At 36.9% G+C, this 17,767-nt stretch overlaps 1 protein-coding gene across 2 annotated transcripts in view; it reads right to left on the bottom strand.

Moving 5' to 3' along the window:
- The window catches only part of SLC25A21 (solute carrier family 25 member 21), a 221,302-nt gene that overhangs the window by 25,491 nt on the left and 178,044 nt on the right, over positions 1-17,767 (bottom strand). For both annotated transcript variants that reach the window (XM_072338791.1, XM_072338792.1), the window contains exon 4: positions 1,058-1,124. In XM_072338791.1, the coding sequence (XP_072194892.1) occupies positions 1,058-1,124 (67 nt within the window). The remainder of the gene's footprint in view (positions 1-1,057; positions 1,125-17,767) is intronic.

Genomic DNA, 17,767 nt, shown 5'->3' with positions numbered 1-17,767 from the left:
GTGTATAAAATAATTTTGAGATAGACGACATCATTTTCATCTAAAATGCTTATGCAAACAAGAAGATAACATTAGCAGAACTCCTATTACAAGGTCACATCCTGGCACCTAATACTAGCATTCTTCCTCTGTAAAGGAACTGGAACATGAATGTTTAATAGCAGGCTAAGGCTCAGGACCATGTGCAGTTTTTCAGAATGAAACAAAAAAATAAAGGATAACCAAGATGTTCTGTATGGTAACTGCTTTTAAACATATTTGATGCAACTACAGAAAACTTCGAAGTTGTGAAGTGAAAGACAAGATGGATTCTTTGATAGATTTAGAACTGTAAGATGAGGTGACTTTTTAAAGGAGGTTTTGATAAAAGGAATTGTATGTTATAACTGAAAAAAACATTGGTGTAATGATATATTTTGCATAGGAGTGGTACTAATACAGCGACCTACAAACTGATACGAGATAATAAAAGGAAATCAGATCAACATTTGGCAATGAATACACTGCTATAAGCTAGCATCCATTTCAAGTTTAAGAGAGCTGGAGTAAAACATTCCTTGCATGATAAGAAGTTGTTCAATCTGGAAAAAAGCGACAATATAGACAAGAGTGTTCTTTGGAGTATATGAAAAATTTCAGGCAGCACTTAAAACCTACAGATACAGTACTTCAAGTTTCATAGGAAGTACTTACTAGGAATGGTTTCCTTAATTGTTCTTATGTTCATTTATTAAGTCATTCAGAGTATTAGTTGCTTTGTAAATTGTATATTATTATAAACTTTGTTTGTATAAACTGATCACAATTTGTTTTTCAGTAACATTATATTCACAGATTAAAAATATCCTAACTTTTAAACGCATTATCCTACACTTCTTAATCAAGTAGAGTTTTTATTCAACAGAAAAGTTTCCTTTTTGTAAAAATCCGAAGATCAACATGCCAAAGAATCTTGAGAAACAAATGTCAATCAGTGTGGGAGAAACATCATATTTTAAAGCTGCTCTTCTTCTTGCTTATGTTTTTAAAGGGAAAAGCATGGTGATTTCTTATTTACCTTCACTGCTCTTTTCGGTGTCTCAGCCAAGATGGGAGGAAGTATTCCTTTGTAGAAGCCAAGCAGTCTATTGAAGAAAAAAATCCATCATTTTTTTGTATGGATAAACAGCAGAATATCGCCATATTGCCAATTAGATTTTTCCCTTCAGGCAAAGCAATTAACCTTTCAAAACATACAAACACATAATACTAATGCTTTTTCTTTGCTTTACTAACCAATGCATTATCTATTCTATTATGAGCTAGTGAAAAGACAATCAAAAGTCAGCAATTAAAAAGTAAAAAATTTAGTTGAATTTTCCAGAGTAGACAAGAAATTATATTTAAAAGAAGAGGAACAATTTTGATGCTGAGGAGGAAGTACTATTTCACTGAATTTGCTTTTCTTGATGCAGCAATAATGATATCTAAAACTGAAGTAACGAAATACAAATTTGAAAAAAACCTTGATTTCAGCAAGTTGCATGCAAAAATCTGCATGCTTGTTTCAGATGCGAGGTTAAGGAATCTTTTAAAATTTTGTTTTTTACATTCTTGAAAATACATGAAATAACTTCTTTTGACAATTCAGTTTTCAATACAAGTTAGCTATTCACACAGACAGAATAAATGGACTTCATCTTGGAAAAACATTTGGGCAATGTCTTCCTACTGTACTCATTCAGGTCTTTGCTGTTCTCTAGGCCTGGCCATAAATAGTCATGGTATTTACAGTAGATGTAGTCTTCTGGACTTGGGCTGAAGCCAAGTATCAATCTATTGCAATACTTTGCATCACCTAATTATATATATTATATACATATATTGCACACATATATATATATATATATACAATTTAGGTCTTTGAAGGCAGCCTGAGTTCCACTCACAAGACAAGGTTGGGTCTTGGGAATACAGGTACTTCTCAGAATCCCCAGCTGAGGTAAAAGTAGACATAGTTTGTGTCTGCTAGGTCTCCACATTATAGAGGTAGTGCTTAGCAATTAGCAAGAAGCTACCTTGTCAGCCAACGAGGGTACATATTAACACTTATCCATCTTCAGATATCTTTTGCTTCTTTAAAGACTGTAAGAGGAAAACAGTCTACGGAAGAAATCCCTTTTAGAAATCTTTAAAGGTGATTCATCTTTACAAAACAGCCCATTATGCAGGACACTTTTGCAGGGTGTAGAATAGTGATCAAATCAACAGAATCTCCTATAGCTATCCTAAGCACATCAAAGAAAAACAATTAAATTCACACTCCTCATCTAACTGTAAAAAACCACAAATGCTTTACCATCTTTTTCATCCCCTTTCTAACATTTCTTTGAAGTTCTGTTACTAAGCTACTCCAGTGTAAATAAAATATTCAGGTTTTGAAGAGTTTCCAGAGTGGGAATATCACTTAAAGTTCCTCTGAAGTGAGCAAGATACAGATTCCAGTCTACAATGAAAAGAAACTTTGATCATTTTATACATTGATGGTTTCATGACAAAACACTGAATGTCCCTAGGTAAGAGATCTCAGGAATTCATTGGAGGAGTCAGATGTTTGAATTTCCTCCAAGACTCAATTTAGGAACATAAATAAATACAGATACACAAACATATATCGATACCTACTTGTATTGCTCTACAGATGTAGATATAAGATATAACCAGACATATAGATATACATAACCACAGATATTGATATAACAATATAGGTATAAACAGAATGGCTACAGTCTTAACTTTAAACAGTTTATATATAGTCAGAATATACTCTTGCTGATTCAGCAAGCTATTGAAACATGGAACAACTTTATGCATGTGATTCATATAGTTTAACATGAGTTCATATTGAAATCAAGGTCCAAGAAGGATCAGCAAAAAAGAACATAAAGTCCTATAAACACCTTCTTCCTTACAGTTCAATCTAAAACATTGTAAATGTATCTTGAACAGGCATCATGTTTAGAATTTCTAGTACTCCAGTATGATTGGAAATGGAAAGTGGAACATGCTCCACTTCTCTAATCACAGGTGTAGTTCTAACTAATGAGAAGTGAGACCTAAACTTTATCCAGATTTTCTTATTACTACAAGATGTATAAATGGGGAGATACACTGTATAACAACTCTGTTAGTTCTAATTCCCGCAACAGCATTACCTAGATTTACACAGCTGTTCAGGCTGCTTTTTCAGTATAGCCTCCATGCACGTTAAAATATATGTAGTATTGAACATATAAGTTTTGTAACATTCCTGTGGGCTCTGAAAATACCAGGAAAACTCTTCAGAGAAATTGTGGAGGGGAAGGATAAACAGAACCGAGCAACACATTCACCATCTCAGCATTATTGGTAGACAAACAATTACTTCTAAAAAGAAATCCACAATTCTGCCACATTTCAATATTGGAATACCAGCTTTTCAGATGATCAGTAGATCAAGCTGTGGGTTGTTTGAAAACTCTAGAAAAGTGAGAACTGAAAATACTAAAAGCAATTATCCATTCCTCCTGAATCACAGAAGGGCTGAGACTGGCAGAGACTTCCAAGTCCATCTGCTTCAACCCCTCTTCCAGCAGGAGTACACAGACTTGGATGTTCAGGACTGACCAGTCAGGTTATGAATAACTAAGAAGACAGACTTCACAGTGTCTCTGGTTAACCTTTTCAATCCCTCTCACAGTACAAAAGTGCTTCCTCATATACAGATCACACAACTTGTACTCTTGCTTGTGCCCATTGCCTCTTGTCCTGTCACTGGGCACCACTGATAGGAGCCTGGCCTCATCCTCTTTGCACCTCCTCTTCAGGCATTTATACACATTGATAAGAGCCCACTGAACCTTCTCTTTCCAGGCTGAACACTCCCAGTGCTCCCGGCTTTTCCTCTATAAAAGAGACATCTCAGCCACATACTCATTTTTGTGACTGCTGGACTCTCTCCAGTATCTCCAAGTGTCTCATATGGAGGAGCCCAGAACTGAGGCCAGCACTCTAGATGTGACCTCATCAGAGCTGATAAAAGGAGAAAGATCACCTCCCTTCACCCACTGGCAACAGTCCTCCAAATGCTTTTCTTGCTTCAGGCATTTATTTGCTTAAATGCAAATGCCTGAATTTGCTTGAGGTAACAGTTTAATCCCTGAACTGTTGTTGGTGTGTTCCCTTTGGTTCCCGCTACCCATGTCAGCCCTGCCTATTGCTTGGTGACAAGGCTGCTGGTAATTCTCACCCTCACCTGTTTTTTCCTGGTTTAAAGTTCTCACTGGGACAGCTGTTCTGGACACATTATGATCTGCTCTAAGGCCTATCTGCTCTAAGGCCAGCACTGACTGTTTTTTCCTTGAAGAACCTCTACTGTGAGCAAGAAAAATCTGCAGAGTTCACCAGCTATATTCACGTCCCTGCAATGTGGTTTCACTGCCTTAATCCTCTTTTCTTTTGTGGAGGAAACTTTTACCACACAAAAACAGAGAGGAAGGAGTTAAGGTCTATTCCTATGGAACATATTAAGAAATCTAAAAACACATGAAAACTTTGAAGATATACATACATATAGGCAATATGCAATTCAATAAACATGGTAAGAACTAGCTCAGTATTTAATTATGAAATGTGGTTTGTTTGGTTTCTTTTTCCTTGTTTGAAATAGAAGCTTTAAAAAAAAAGGTTAAAAAGCACAGTTATTGAGTGAATGAGGGGAAGGAGGAACTAAAACACAGTCCCATCTCATCACTGTCTCTTGTCAACTGAATACATTTTTGCATGAAGCAGAGATTCTTCTTGTCCTGAGATGGGTTGAGCAGCTGCCACCACATTTTTCAAGTAATGCTTTACAAATCATGCCCATTAAAGATTTCATTATTTGCAATCTTTGCAGAATGAGCTATTTATTTATTTTTAAACACTAGCACAATGATAACAAACTTAAATGTCTCCCATGCCAGCAGGAATGTGCATTCACACACAAAAAACTTATCCTTCTTTTCTCTTTGATCAGTAACAATGAGTTAGCCTACTTGCACACAGTGTACAAAGTTTTTCACACTAAACTAATGAATGGTGATGACATTTCACATTTGAAAGATGTTATCACCTGGACTCAGAACTCTCCTCAGGAAAGTAGTGTTCAGAAAAATTGTAGATCAGCAGCCATCACTCAAGCCTGTGATAGGGGAGAGGGTGTGGCATCATATTCCTAGCTAGAAACATTGGAAAGAACAAGTAAATCTCAAACAGAAGAAAAGCTACATCTTATTTTGTTTCAGCAATAAGAGTCTAAATGAGCACCACCACTCAATTGTATTCTGGGCCACAGCCCAAACTCATCTTTGCAGAAGTTGATTTTGAAACATTACAGTCAATCACATATTCTCAATTTGTTCTTTTAGGCTTTAGCTATCCTTCTGGTTTCCATTTCTTCTTTGGAAGCCTTGAGTCATTCATTCTGGCAAGACAACTAACCCAAATCAGTTATTTTCTCCAAACTATGCTGAAATTGTGATCTTGCTTAGTTTGTTGTTTTCTTTCTCTCTTTCACATAATTTTCTCTTTAAGGATCTAATAAAGCTGATTGAAGGCACACATAATATTGCTTTTCTTATATTGCTGTCAAATTGAAGTTTCTTACCCACACTGTTTTATAATTGAAACAAAATACCTCTAAGGTCCAATTCTACTTTCATTACCTCTATATTATCCCAAGTATAAATAAAAGACCTGGGTTTCATGATCATGTCACTTATACTAAATGGAATGTGCAACTTTCTGTTTTTACAAGGATTTTTCTTTCAACAAAGAGAAGGAATTCTGAAGACATACTTGGCAGAAGAGTGGCTATTCTTCAAAAAGAGAGAAAGAATACATATCTGAATGTAACAAAATTTACTTAAAGTTTTTACACCAGGGAAAAGATATCTTTTTATTTCACAGTGTGTAGCATATTGTGAACTTATTACTATCAGACGGTAAAACATCTGAAACTGGAGCAATATGCCTTTAATATATGCACTAGTGTGAGGTAATCTCTATGTTGACCTAAATGGAGATTTCAAAGATTTTGAATTCCCAGAAGTTTCAGGAAAACTAGCAAGTGTTTAGTGAAGACAGACACAAATTAGTACTTCCTGCTATTTTGAAAGTAGCAACCCACCAGCCAATAGTCACACATGCAGTTCACCCAAATAACCATGCCTACAACCACTTGCCCAGCTGAAGAGGTATTCTATAGTGAAACCTGTCTGTCCTTCAGCAGGAATAGGCAAAGAGCTGGGGATACTTGAAAATATATTAAAGTTTAGACACATTCATAGAAAACCAAGTTCCAACACTCTGTTGCTATCCAAAAATCTTTTTTCTTGTGAAGTATATTATCCTACTGCAAATGTTAAACACATGTCACTACAGGAACCTCAGAGAAAGCTAGTAATGATACACTTAGCCTAGTTAGCTTCTGAATTTTTATTATGCAAATATATTTCTGTATCTATTCTCTGCCATTTTAGCCACAAGCACCAAATAATAGGTACTTGTTTTTATAGCACACTTTATTTTATTTTTCACTGAGATCTCATTTGTCTAATTCGTCATTGGTTGTGACACATAGGAATTAAAGGAAAACTCAATTTCTTCACAGCAAGTAGAAGTAAAACAGAATTATGTTTTATCATGGGGCTGAAGTAACACTGATATTGTACTATGAATTAAAGAATGCCAAAAGTCCAGCTACAAGAATACTAGAAACACACTGACTCAGGAAAGAAATCTCCCAAATAAGGTAACAGTCTGAAAAGTAACTGGCTGAAAAGGAAGAGACTTTCGGTGAAAGGTGCTCTTAAGATACTTCAGAAAAATACTAAAAAGTGGAGGAACTGACTCAGAAACAATCAGACAGGCCAAGAAATGGATTAATAATCAGCATCAACCTTCCTCACTTATTTAAAATGACAGTCATCACCACATTTACTGCATGTGGGTCAGATTATGAAGTTATTATGATCCATCATCCATGTGTCTTTGTTATTTTACTGAGAAATGAGTCTTTCTTTCATGAGTTTTAATCACCTCTCAATCCCTTGGTCAAAATCCTTGGTAATTTTTGGCTTTCTGGTCTGCACTCTGAACCTCAATGAGCTACAGGACACACCTACATGTAAATCCCTCAAGGGGAAAGATGAAACCTTCTTGTGTCTATGGCAGCAAAAAGTGGGAGTAAGAAAAGGGATATTTGTAAGAATTTTTCACTATTCAAATGATTCTACTCTCTAAAACTTATTCCTGTAGGCTTTCTGTGTTTCACCATACCTAAGCAGATAGCAAAAGGCACCTAGGAAGTAGAAGTGAAAGCCCTGCATTGTAATGGATGACATAGCCTCAATAGTTCTCCATGTTTAAAAAAAAAGAACATCTTGTTCTGACTTTTTTTTTATTGGAGGATGAGTATCAATTAAGTAAATGGGACATTTTTACCATGTCCCGCCTGAGTAATAGATTCACTTAAAGTAAACCAGATTTTTAAAAATGTGAGTTCTAAAATCAGATAGAAAATGTGCTTAATTAAAGAGGTGATTGTTATCAGGCTGTGCCATGCCCCTCCATGCCTTTAGGAAGAATACTCGGTACAACCACAACCCAGCACCCATCAGCAGGGAGCTGGTGTCCTTCTGGATTGTTTAGTTGGGGAGAGCACAATGCAAGTGCCAGGAGTGGAAAGCTAGACTGACTTTCCCTAGTAAGGGTTGATTTTGGCCATATGGGATAATGTTGACTGTGACTCTGACAGCTGCACAAAATGCTGCTCATCTCTGCATCTGTGGGAGGAGCAGCAAAGCACACCCTATGAGGGTTGGTGCTGCCTTTCTTCTTCTTCTTCCTTACCACTTTTTTTTTTTTTTTTTTGCATTCTGGCCCCCACTGCCAATGAATGACATAACAATTTTAACTGTTTGATGCAATTCCTGTTGAAATCAGTACAAATGGAAGCATTATCTCTGGCAGCTGCTCCAGGCTCTTACAAAATTGCTGGGCTGCAGAATGGTTCTACATGTCTTGCTTCTTAAAACTGACAGCATTTTCTTCTCCAAAAGACTCTCCCTGTAACTGCCCCTTTGTTTGCAATTGGAATAAGCTACAGACATGCCAAAACAGCTTTGCCTAGAGCTTCTGAAACAGAAAAATTCTTCATTGTATTTTGGATTGTCAGAACTGGCAGAATGCTTCATTTGTTCAGCAGAAGTTTTAGTTGTTCAAACACTAGAAGAGAATTTAACTCCCCCTCTCTTTTGCTAACAGCACTGCCATAACTGGTACGACAGGAAGCAGTCACTGCCTTAAAGCAGCTCCACACCTATATCTATTGAAGCTAAAGAATGTAAGAAAATGATTCATTTTCAGTTTTGAATAAGGTTAAAAAATAGGCTTTTCTATCACCATACATCTATCTTTAACAATAATAAAAACATAGATACGATAGCTAGGTGTATTTTCTGGAAGAGACTGGCAGCATTTGTCTGCGTTAAACTGATGCTATGACTCATTAAAGGAAAATTCATGAGATTAGCAGAATTTTCTGTAGTTTCCCTGGGAGTTTGTCCTACTTAGATCAGTAGTGACTTAATAAAAATACATCATTTTAATTTCATCAGAAAGAATGTGGCTCAGGAAGGAAATTTTTGATTGCAAGTTAATGTCAGCCTTCACTGGAATAAGTTATACTCTTCAAAATCCACATGTGCAATCTCTAGGGAGTTATCTGACTACATGTATTCTTTCCCATCTGTGAGATAAATATGAGAGTCAAGAGGCTTTCAGTGTCATTATATAGATTAGTGACTCTCCCAGGAGGACTCTAGGTTCATGATACACTGAATAACTTCCAATGAGATTTGGAAGACCAACTTTCAGAGATCACTTTGTCTGTGCATGGGTTTTGCACCTGCAATTATTTGTGCATGTAATTTAGGTTACTTAGATGTTTTTAATTTTCAGATGCAATCAGTGATGTAAATACTTAAATAAACCGAACAGCAGGCAACTATTACTGCAGGTGCAAAATTTTGCCTGCAATAATTTGGATTCATAAACAAATTGATTTTCTGAATTCAAAGGTAAAACTAGGCCAGTGGTAGTTTTACATTGTTTTTAACAAACCAAAAGGCACACCTATATTTCCTGTTTCTTAAAAAACCTCAAAGTAGCAGTTTTTATGTTAAAAAGAAAAAGGTATCATCAAAAATATACAAACTTGTATGTAACAAATAATTTGATTCCATCTTTTAACATCTTGACTTTTGGTGTATTTTTGTTACTCACTTTACAGTGCCTCGAGCAGGAAATCATAAAAGATTCATAACTTTGTAACAGGAATACCACTGATAGTTGCACCAGTGGAGTGCAACAGTCTTGTATGCACCAAGAGCAAAGTGTGCGGTATTCAGAGCACTGATCAGGTTGTGACAGCCTCAAGCTTTCACTCCAGTCCATGCTATGCTGCTAAGAAAACTGTCACATGAAGGGCTCTGTTCCATACTGACTACCATGGATGCTGGAATCATGCCCAAAAGCAATCTCCTATTGTTCAAGCACCACGTGCAAATGCCCTAAAAATACCATGAGGATTAATAGCTTTTCCTTAATGTTATCACAATCTAAGAACAAACAGATTTGACAGTTAATAGAAACAAACTTATTTTCACTTTTTAGCAGAATACATTCTGAATGTAAAAGCCCCTTTTCCAGGTCATGTGTGGTAACGCTTCCAAACCGATTCCACTTCCAGCACCTCCCATGCTGCACAGGCATTCCTCTCCTGCTTCTTACCCAAATTTTAATGTAAAGCACCAAAGTGTCACACGGTTACTTTGTCTGGAGAGATGATCAAGCTTCACTCTGAGTTTCTCAGAGGGAAAAAGGACAGACAAGTGTAATCGGATTATCTAGATTTACCTGTGATAGAAGCTGCTGCCCCTGGAAGGAGGGTAATGGACAAAAACAGTGGCAGCAATCTAAGGAGAAAACTTATTTTACTAAATACTATATTGGAATACAAGATAACACAATATGATACAATATAATTGTGACTACTAAATTGAACAAGACAGACAGAGAGAGAGAAAGAGAGAAAAAGAGTCCCCAAGAACCAGGAGGCCTACTGTGATCTCTAGGCGACGGGCTGGAACGTTGCCGATAGAGAGAGATGACAGGGCCGGAGCGCTCCGAGAGAGATAGAGCAAAAGAGAGAGTGTTCCAGCCTGGGAGCGAGATTATATATGTGTCCTCCTCCAGTGATTCGTCTCTAGCCGTGTCGTCCTCTGGGATATATGGTTCTCCTCCAAGAGCTGAGTACTCGGGATGCTGCCATTCCATGGAACTGGAGCATGAACCTTCCACACTTCCACATACCCTCTGTTACACTTCCACATACCCTCTATTATACTTCTGTATGCCATTAACAACTACACTTTCTTATACCACCAAAACAGTTTGCCACTATTTGTACCCTCAGTTAATGATTCATACTGCACACGATGTCATGATGTAGAATATTGACAGCAACAGCACAAAACCATGACAACAAGGTAAGGTTAAGTGTCTGAGAAACACTGAAGTCTTAGCAAAGATTTGCCATAGAAATTCAGCCAAAGCTGAATGCTGAATGACTGGAAAGATTCTGCAAAGCTTTAGACAAGCTCTCTCCTTCAGTGTAGTTACTGATGAAAAGACTGCTATGAGGTCATGGTGCACAGATATGTAAATACCTTCTGAGATCAAACCTATATGAAGACAAACATGTGAAGGAAAAAGCTGAGTAGAAGAAGCTGTCCTAATTAATATAATAGTTCTTTATTTTTTAGCTGTATATTTAGGTATTCTATAGCCGCGCCCCACCTGCCAGTAGTCTCTTCATCTGCATAGCTGTCTAAAAACACTTCATTAAATAAAGAAAGCAATGGTGTTTCACGTTGCCTCTCAGTGATGTGGCAGCTTCTACTGAATTATTTATTTATTTTTAAAAAAGCTTGCAACTTGTTCTCTGAGCAGCATACCTGCCTCAGCAGGTTTAACTTGAACATCTCTTTTGAAATGTTTTCTTTTTCTCTCAACATACTCATCTGATCCAGTACCCTTCTCAACTTGAACTCTTCTACAGAAAAGAAATTTTGCCACTTTGGCACTGAATAAACAAAACAAACCGACCCTGCCTCCTAAATTACTTTTAAAAGCATGCAAAGTATTTCACTTTACAAATGAGTAAGTCTCACACAACGATCTGAGTAAATGTAACAAGCTATTTTACAGCATACAGTCAGATTAGTTTAGTAAAATTTTTCCAGCATTTTATGACTTAGAATAGCGATACCTTTACAACCAACAATATCTAAAAAGTAAATAAGTTTGGATCAAAGTTGTTTTACCTTTAGATATATATATATATTTTTATTTTTATTTTTTTTTTCTGAATTACCAAAGAGAAACCTTTTTCCTTGCACAGCTCACCAGCATGCCATTGGGCTTGCTCTGCAATCAGCCCCAACTGCTTAGGACTCATCTGCATCAGCTGGAGGTTACCACCACCCTTCAGCAGCAGTATGGCTTCCCATGATCACAGAGTTTGCAAGTGTAACTGCAAATTGCAACCACACTTCTTCCTGGCTCACCATCATCAGAGCTGATTAGAAAGTGAATAGAGACAACAGTTCAGTAGCCATGAACAAACTATCACCTGGTAGTATAGAGTTAACTTAGAAACATGTGAAAACCATCCCTCTGCACAGTAAAACCAAAAAGGACACAAGAAGACATTTATCTTGTTTTAACTGGAGCAACAAGCAGTTATAACCACAGCTTCACTGCAAACCTGCAAACTGCTGTTGAAGAAGAGTCTGCTCCAAGCAGATTTGCATGGCAAGAGTGGGCAGAGAGCTCAGGCTGCAATGGTTGCTGCTGCAGCTGCAGCTGGTACTGGAGGAATAGGTGTTCAGATGGTCATGAGCTCTTGAGATCCAGAGGAAATGCTAGGTGGAAATACTGGCAGTACTGACATGTAACATGGCAGATCCTTCTACAGGCTGTGCTTTACTATAAGTTAATAATACTGAAAAGCCCTCAAGTGTCAGTGTGCTTTAATAAAATGTGTCTGCAGTGCAAGAAAGAACTATGTGATTTATGATTTTGTACTGAAACCATGTAAAACTGGCAATACAGTAAAAAGGCAGAGAAATTCAGCAGTGTTGACAACTGCCTTGTGTTCTCCCTTGGGTTGTGAAAATTCACACAGGGACCAGCTGAAAATTATTTAAGTAGCTGTGTGACTAAGGAAAAAGAAGTCATAAGTTCCTGAGCAGTAATTCTGAAAGCAGTTCAATCTAACTTTCTTTTTGCTATGGTGCACTGGGTGGTTCAGGATAATTTTTGTTGCCTGAGATGAACACACTTTTTTTTGTAAGTTTTTATACTTTCATGTGTAAAAGTGAGTAATAATAACAAAGACCTTTCTCTTCAGTTCCCACTGAAATAAAACCCCCTGTGTTTTAATGGAGTTCATACCACAGCTTTAGCATAGAAGCTTTAAGTGAGCTTACAGAATACAGCTACTTTTCTTTCAAAGACTACACCTTCCTTAGCCTTCCTCTAAGCATTCAAGATCCCTGCAGATTCTTGTACCTGACATTCCATCTCTGTTTTTCTTCTGTTTTTGTCTATGAAGCCCATGTGTGAAAATGTTTAGTGCTGTAAGTTATTCAGAGAAAAAGCAGGGTAGATTACTGCTACATTCAAGCTGTGAGCAAAAATGCTTAAATGAATTTGACTTATGAATACTGATATAAGTCTATTGCCTCGTACGTACAAATATATAAATATGCATATACATATATACATCACTACAAGTACAAACAAGCTCCCATGAAAAACACTGTGCATTTTATTTCAGAATTTATAATAGAAACTTTTTGTTTTGTTTAGAGATACTTAAAAAGGCTAAAAGTCTGTTCTGATAATGGCTGTGTAAAAATTACAATTGAGGATATTAGAAATCATAAATAATCAACTGAGAATGGGAAGAGAAATATAATGCTTTCTGCGATCTCTGAGGTCTGCTCTGCACATGGACCCCTCAGAAACCACAAAGCACGAAGTGGTGCCTCATAATGTAATGAATACCTGTACTTTGCAGGAAAAGTCACTCCACATACAGAGAGATGCAGAATGTTGCAGTGCACAGAGCCCTGGTACTGCAGCTCTAGCCTGCTACCATTTGAGCTAAAGCAGAACTACACAAGGTGAACTAGCTGCAATTCATTTATCCTTTCTGTGGGCAAGCCATCACAGCACACACTCGGGCAGAATCACTTTTCAAGCAAAATGAGATGAGAAAGGAGAAAAATGCAGCCTTGTATTAAGTTTAATGGAGGTACCTATCTAATTAATTCTTTTTAAGAACTTATTTAAGCCTCTGGAATGCAGCTTTCCTGCAGGATGCTATACTGGCACAGCACTGCATCACAACAACTCAAACACATAAAATCAGCATAGAGTTGATGAATAATAAAGTATTACTGCAGATTTTCAGCTTATTCACTTTATACTTGTTTGTGACGATGCCTTGGATCTCAGTGTTAACCATTTTACTGGACATCTGGTGTTTGCTGCTTACAGTTTCATTATTACCAGAGTCATTGTAATTCTATAGCACATCTGGGCCAAATTCCCTGGCAGTTTTTAGTGAATTCTGTGGCAGTGGAAACATCTGTAGTTGCACACAGTTCCACACATACAGAATTGTGAGAAGCTGTAGAATGTTTTTGAATGTTTCACATGTCAGTGTCCAGGAAATCACCCACCCCTAATGGATTATCTTTTGGCATTTTTTTCCCCCCCCCGAACTTCTGTGGGATATGTCCAAATCGAGTAAAAGCACAGAGATTCTAATCACTAACATTTTATTTTCATCAGTTATTAAAGAAAGAATCAGTGCCTCAGCCTTCGTGTTTTCAGAACACGCAGCATTTGGAAACATTTTCATGTAAGTAAGAGGACTGATTCAATGTGAAACCAGCCCACTGCCATAGGGAATGTTGAGTACTGCAAATAAAGCACAGGGTACAAGAGCTGAAGAGAATAAGAGGAGAAACTTAACAACAGATTTTCTCAATGAAGACCAGACATAATAATAACAATTTCTTTCTTCTAAGGTAAAAAATAAAAATTAAAAATTGGAGCATTGCCACATGTCACCATTTGTGTACTAAAAACATTTGTGTTAACATTCTTTTAATGGCATTATAACATAATCTAAATATAATTCTTTTTTTAATGTATATTATGCAGTGAAAATGATGGAATATTGTGCACTTTAAAATGATGGGATAAAACTATTCCTTGTTATGAAGACAGGTTTGTGAGACTGAGTGTGTTTCTGGAAGAAACAGTTTTTACTCCTCAGACACTAGAGCATTCCTGCCAACTAGTTAGGTATAAATCAGTATATTACAACTGCATGGACTTGATACAATTATTTTTCTAGGAAAAGAAGAAAAAGGAAAAGGAACAGAAAAAGAAAGAGAAAAATAGAAAGAAAAAAAAGAAAAACTATCACCAGCTCATTTTTCCAGGAGCACAACGCACCACTGACTAAGCCACAAGATGACTAAAGCAAATTTGTCATTGGCTGAGTCAGGTGGTTCTTGCTGTATATACTTGGATTGTCAAAGTGAATCACTGAACTGGGTAGACCTCATCTATATTTCAGCCTAAATCCTAATCTGAATTAAACTCTAAATTTCTTAAGATCTTTAGTAAAGATACCAAAGGCAATAAGGCTAGAGCTACAGTATCTTAGCCTATGGAGTACTTCCAGCCTCAAACAGGACTTTGAGAGTGATTCTACAAAAGGCAAGTAAAAATGCAGTATACCAGGAGGATTATTTGGAGTGATAACAAGGATGATGAGGAGCCATAATAAGTACAAGGAGTGAAAAACTGGAGAATGCATATGTAAGCATAGAGCAGTGTGGGAAAGCATAAGGATGCCTACCATAGGAGGGAGAATCTGTGACTGAATACAGGGTCAGGAAGATTTAGCACACATTTAATGTCTGCAAGTAGTAATTGCCTGTTATAGGGCAAGCTTACTTCAGCAGTGTACCTGATTTAAGAAATAGCTACATGTTCCTAACACAGCTTTTCCCAGGTGCTTGTTTCCATAGCCATATCATAGTCTTTCACACTCATTTGTGCAAATGTTTTTGTCATACTAATATGTTATGATCACAATGTATACAAGATCATTGAAGAGTGCAGAGAAGAATTCCAAAAGGAAATGCAAGGTGACTGCTAAGTGAAAGACTTCTGAAATGGAAATTTTCTTCCAAAAGAAAGAAAAATGTGTGGCTGAGAGTAAAAGAAGCTGAAATGGCAAAGCCATGACGGGTGAGTAAGACTGAACATTTATGGCCAGAAATTCTGTTTGGCCTGACTGAAAGACCTTTCATTTTGCTCTATTTGTTCTCATGCTGGTTAAAGATGACACTGATCTTCAATATAGGAAATCCAGGCAGCAGACTAGGTGGAATGTAGAAAAGAGACAGAAAGAGCAGAAAAGGATGAAAGAACAGGAAAGTTATGATGTCTCCTGCCAGACTGAGGTAGAAATTTAGAAATTCCTTCCTCATCCCCAAACAGTAAATAGGTGAGACTGATCTTCAGAAACAAACTGTCCTCCTCCAAAGGATTTCCTCTTCACCTCAAAGGACAAATCTGTACTATCTCATCTTCATCTGTATCCAATCTTCCCTAAAAGAAAGGGAAAAAAAATCCTCTCTATCATGCATCTAGTCAATTGTGCATTAAGAAAAATAATCCCTCTTGATCCCTGACAGTGACTTGCTGAAGCTCTGAAGCATGATGTAAGTGCTATCATTACTATAATGCAAACCTGCAAGTTTATGGCAGGTTCAGGAAAGTGCAAGCTTCATTCAGGATGGGAGATGGGCTGGGAAACTGGAGAACAAACTAAGAAAGAATTCATCAGGATCTATCTTAATAATACATATTTTCACCTAGAAACTACATTAAATAGTAGTATATTAAACAGTACTTTAAATTGCAGACTCAAGTAACAGCCCTCCAACAAAAGCGCTTAAGAAGAAGCCCTCTTGGTCTGGTGCCTTTATACATTCAGAGAAAATATTTGAAGGTTGAATTTGTCTCATTTCAGATTTCCGGGTACTGCTTACACTGAGCAAGGTTGAAAAACCTTGAATTCACTGGTGTCAGAAAACATTTTCTGCAGGTGAAAAATATATCTATGTGTAGTTATAAAGTAACTTCTCAATATTTTCTTTTACTACGAGAAAATCATAACCCTTGAATTTTCTGACACAAGGTGTATTACTGTACTCCTAAAGTCATTCTCTGGTGCTCTGAAATTTCTTCAGCATATCTCTATTTTCTTTGAAGAGTTAATTAAATTCAGTATTATTTAATTTAGTATCTCTACATTTTCTTTGAAGTGTTGATTTAATTGAGTATTCAGAATATTAACTGAGTTGTCTTACCGAAGTTGCATCTGGCATTTCTCTTCTTTTTGCCTTAGGATTGTATGATCATTTTTGTTACAATGCATTATAAGCTCATGTTAATGCAATTATCTAAAACTATTAATTCTTTGGTGCCAATACTACCCAAGAATTTTATGATTTTGATGTAACAAATGTAATTAGAATTCTGATTCCTCCCTGAATTACTTTTTATTCCGCTATGAGATAAGACACTGCGTTGCATGGTGACCATACAATTTGGTGTAATTCTATGTCTAATTTGCTAATCCAACAAAACTGCAATTGTGTAGATTCAATCATTAACCAATTTCATTAAACGTTCACCAAGAAAAACTCACAATATTGATTATTAATGCATATTTTAACTTCTGCTTTCTGTATGTGACTTCTTTGTTTTTATTTAACCCAAACTCTTCCCACTCTTAATTGCTGTTCTCTTTCTTGATTTAGAAAGGCTGGGCTGAATTATACATTTGATTCCAGAGATAACAATGGCTTTGAAGCAATCCCAAACCAGGCTTGGGAAAAGAAAGGCTATAACTGATAATATTTCAGCAAATGTGAGAGCATTAGTTTCACATCAGTGAAATTCTGAATTCTGTCATCTGTTTGGCAGACAGAAAATTCACTCTGCCAAGATAACAGGGCCTGGCAATACCACAAATCTACTTTAGCCCATCTGAAGCTCCATTCTGTGCAGCGGAAAAATGACTGAGCTTGTTTTCACATGGGCATAAAAATCAAGAAAACAAACAAAAGGTAACAATCCAGAAGGGCTCCCCCTGTCAGCTGCATCATGTAAGGGCACAGACTTTTTGCCAGATGAAAGGAAGGGGCAGTGCATAGGCAAGACAGAATGACTGGTAAAGGGATTATTTCCTCTTTGTCACTCGTGTTAGTTTATGTCAAATGTGTGTGAAAACAGAGCTCAAGAGTAGCCAGAGCTACTGGAGGCAAACAGATGGAAGGCTTGTGGGGACTGGGCCTAGGGTGTGGAAATATTGCTTAGCCACTGTGGCTAGGACTATGGCATCAAGTGGAATGCAGAATTAAGAAAAACAAGAAGACAGACTGGCTTACTAAAGAGAAGATGCCAAAGAATTGCTAAGGCTGTTATCAGTAAAACTGTAGTTTTCAACTTGAGCTTGAATTCAACAAGCCATTTCCACTGCCTT

This window comes from Excalfactoria chinensis, chromosome 5 (genome assembly GCF_039878825.1).
Source record: "Excalfactoria chinensis isolate bCotChi1 chromosome 5, bCotChi1.hap2, whole genome shotgun sequence".
Classification (NCBI taxonomy): domain Eukaryota; kingdom Metazoa; phylum Chordata; class Aves; order Galliformes; family Phasianidae; genus Excalfactoria; species Excalfactoria chinensis.
The sequence above is the reverse complement of the archived record's forward strand: the minus strand, read 5'-3'. Positions and strand labels throughout refer to the sequence as shown.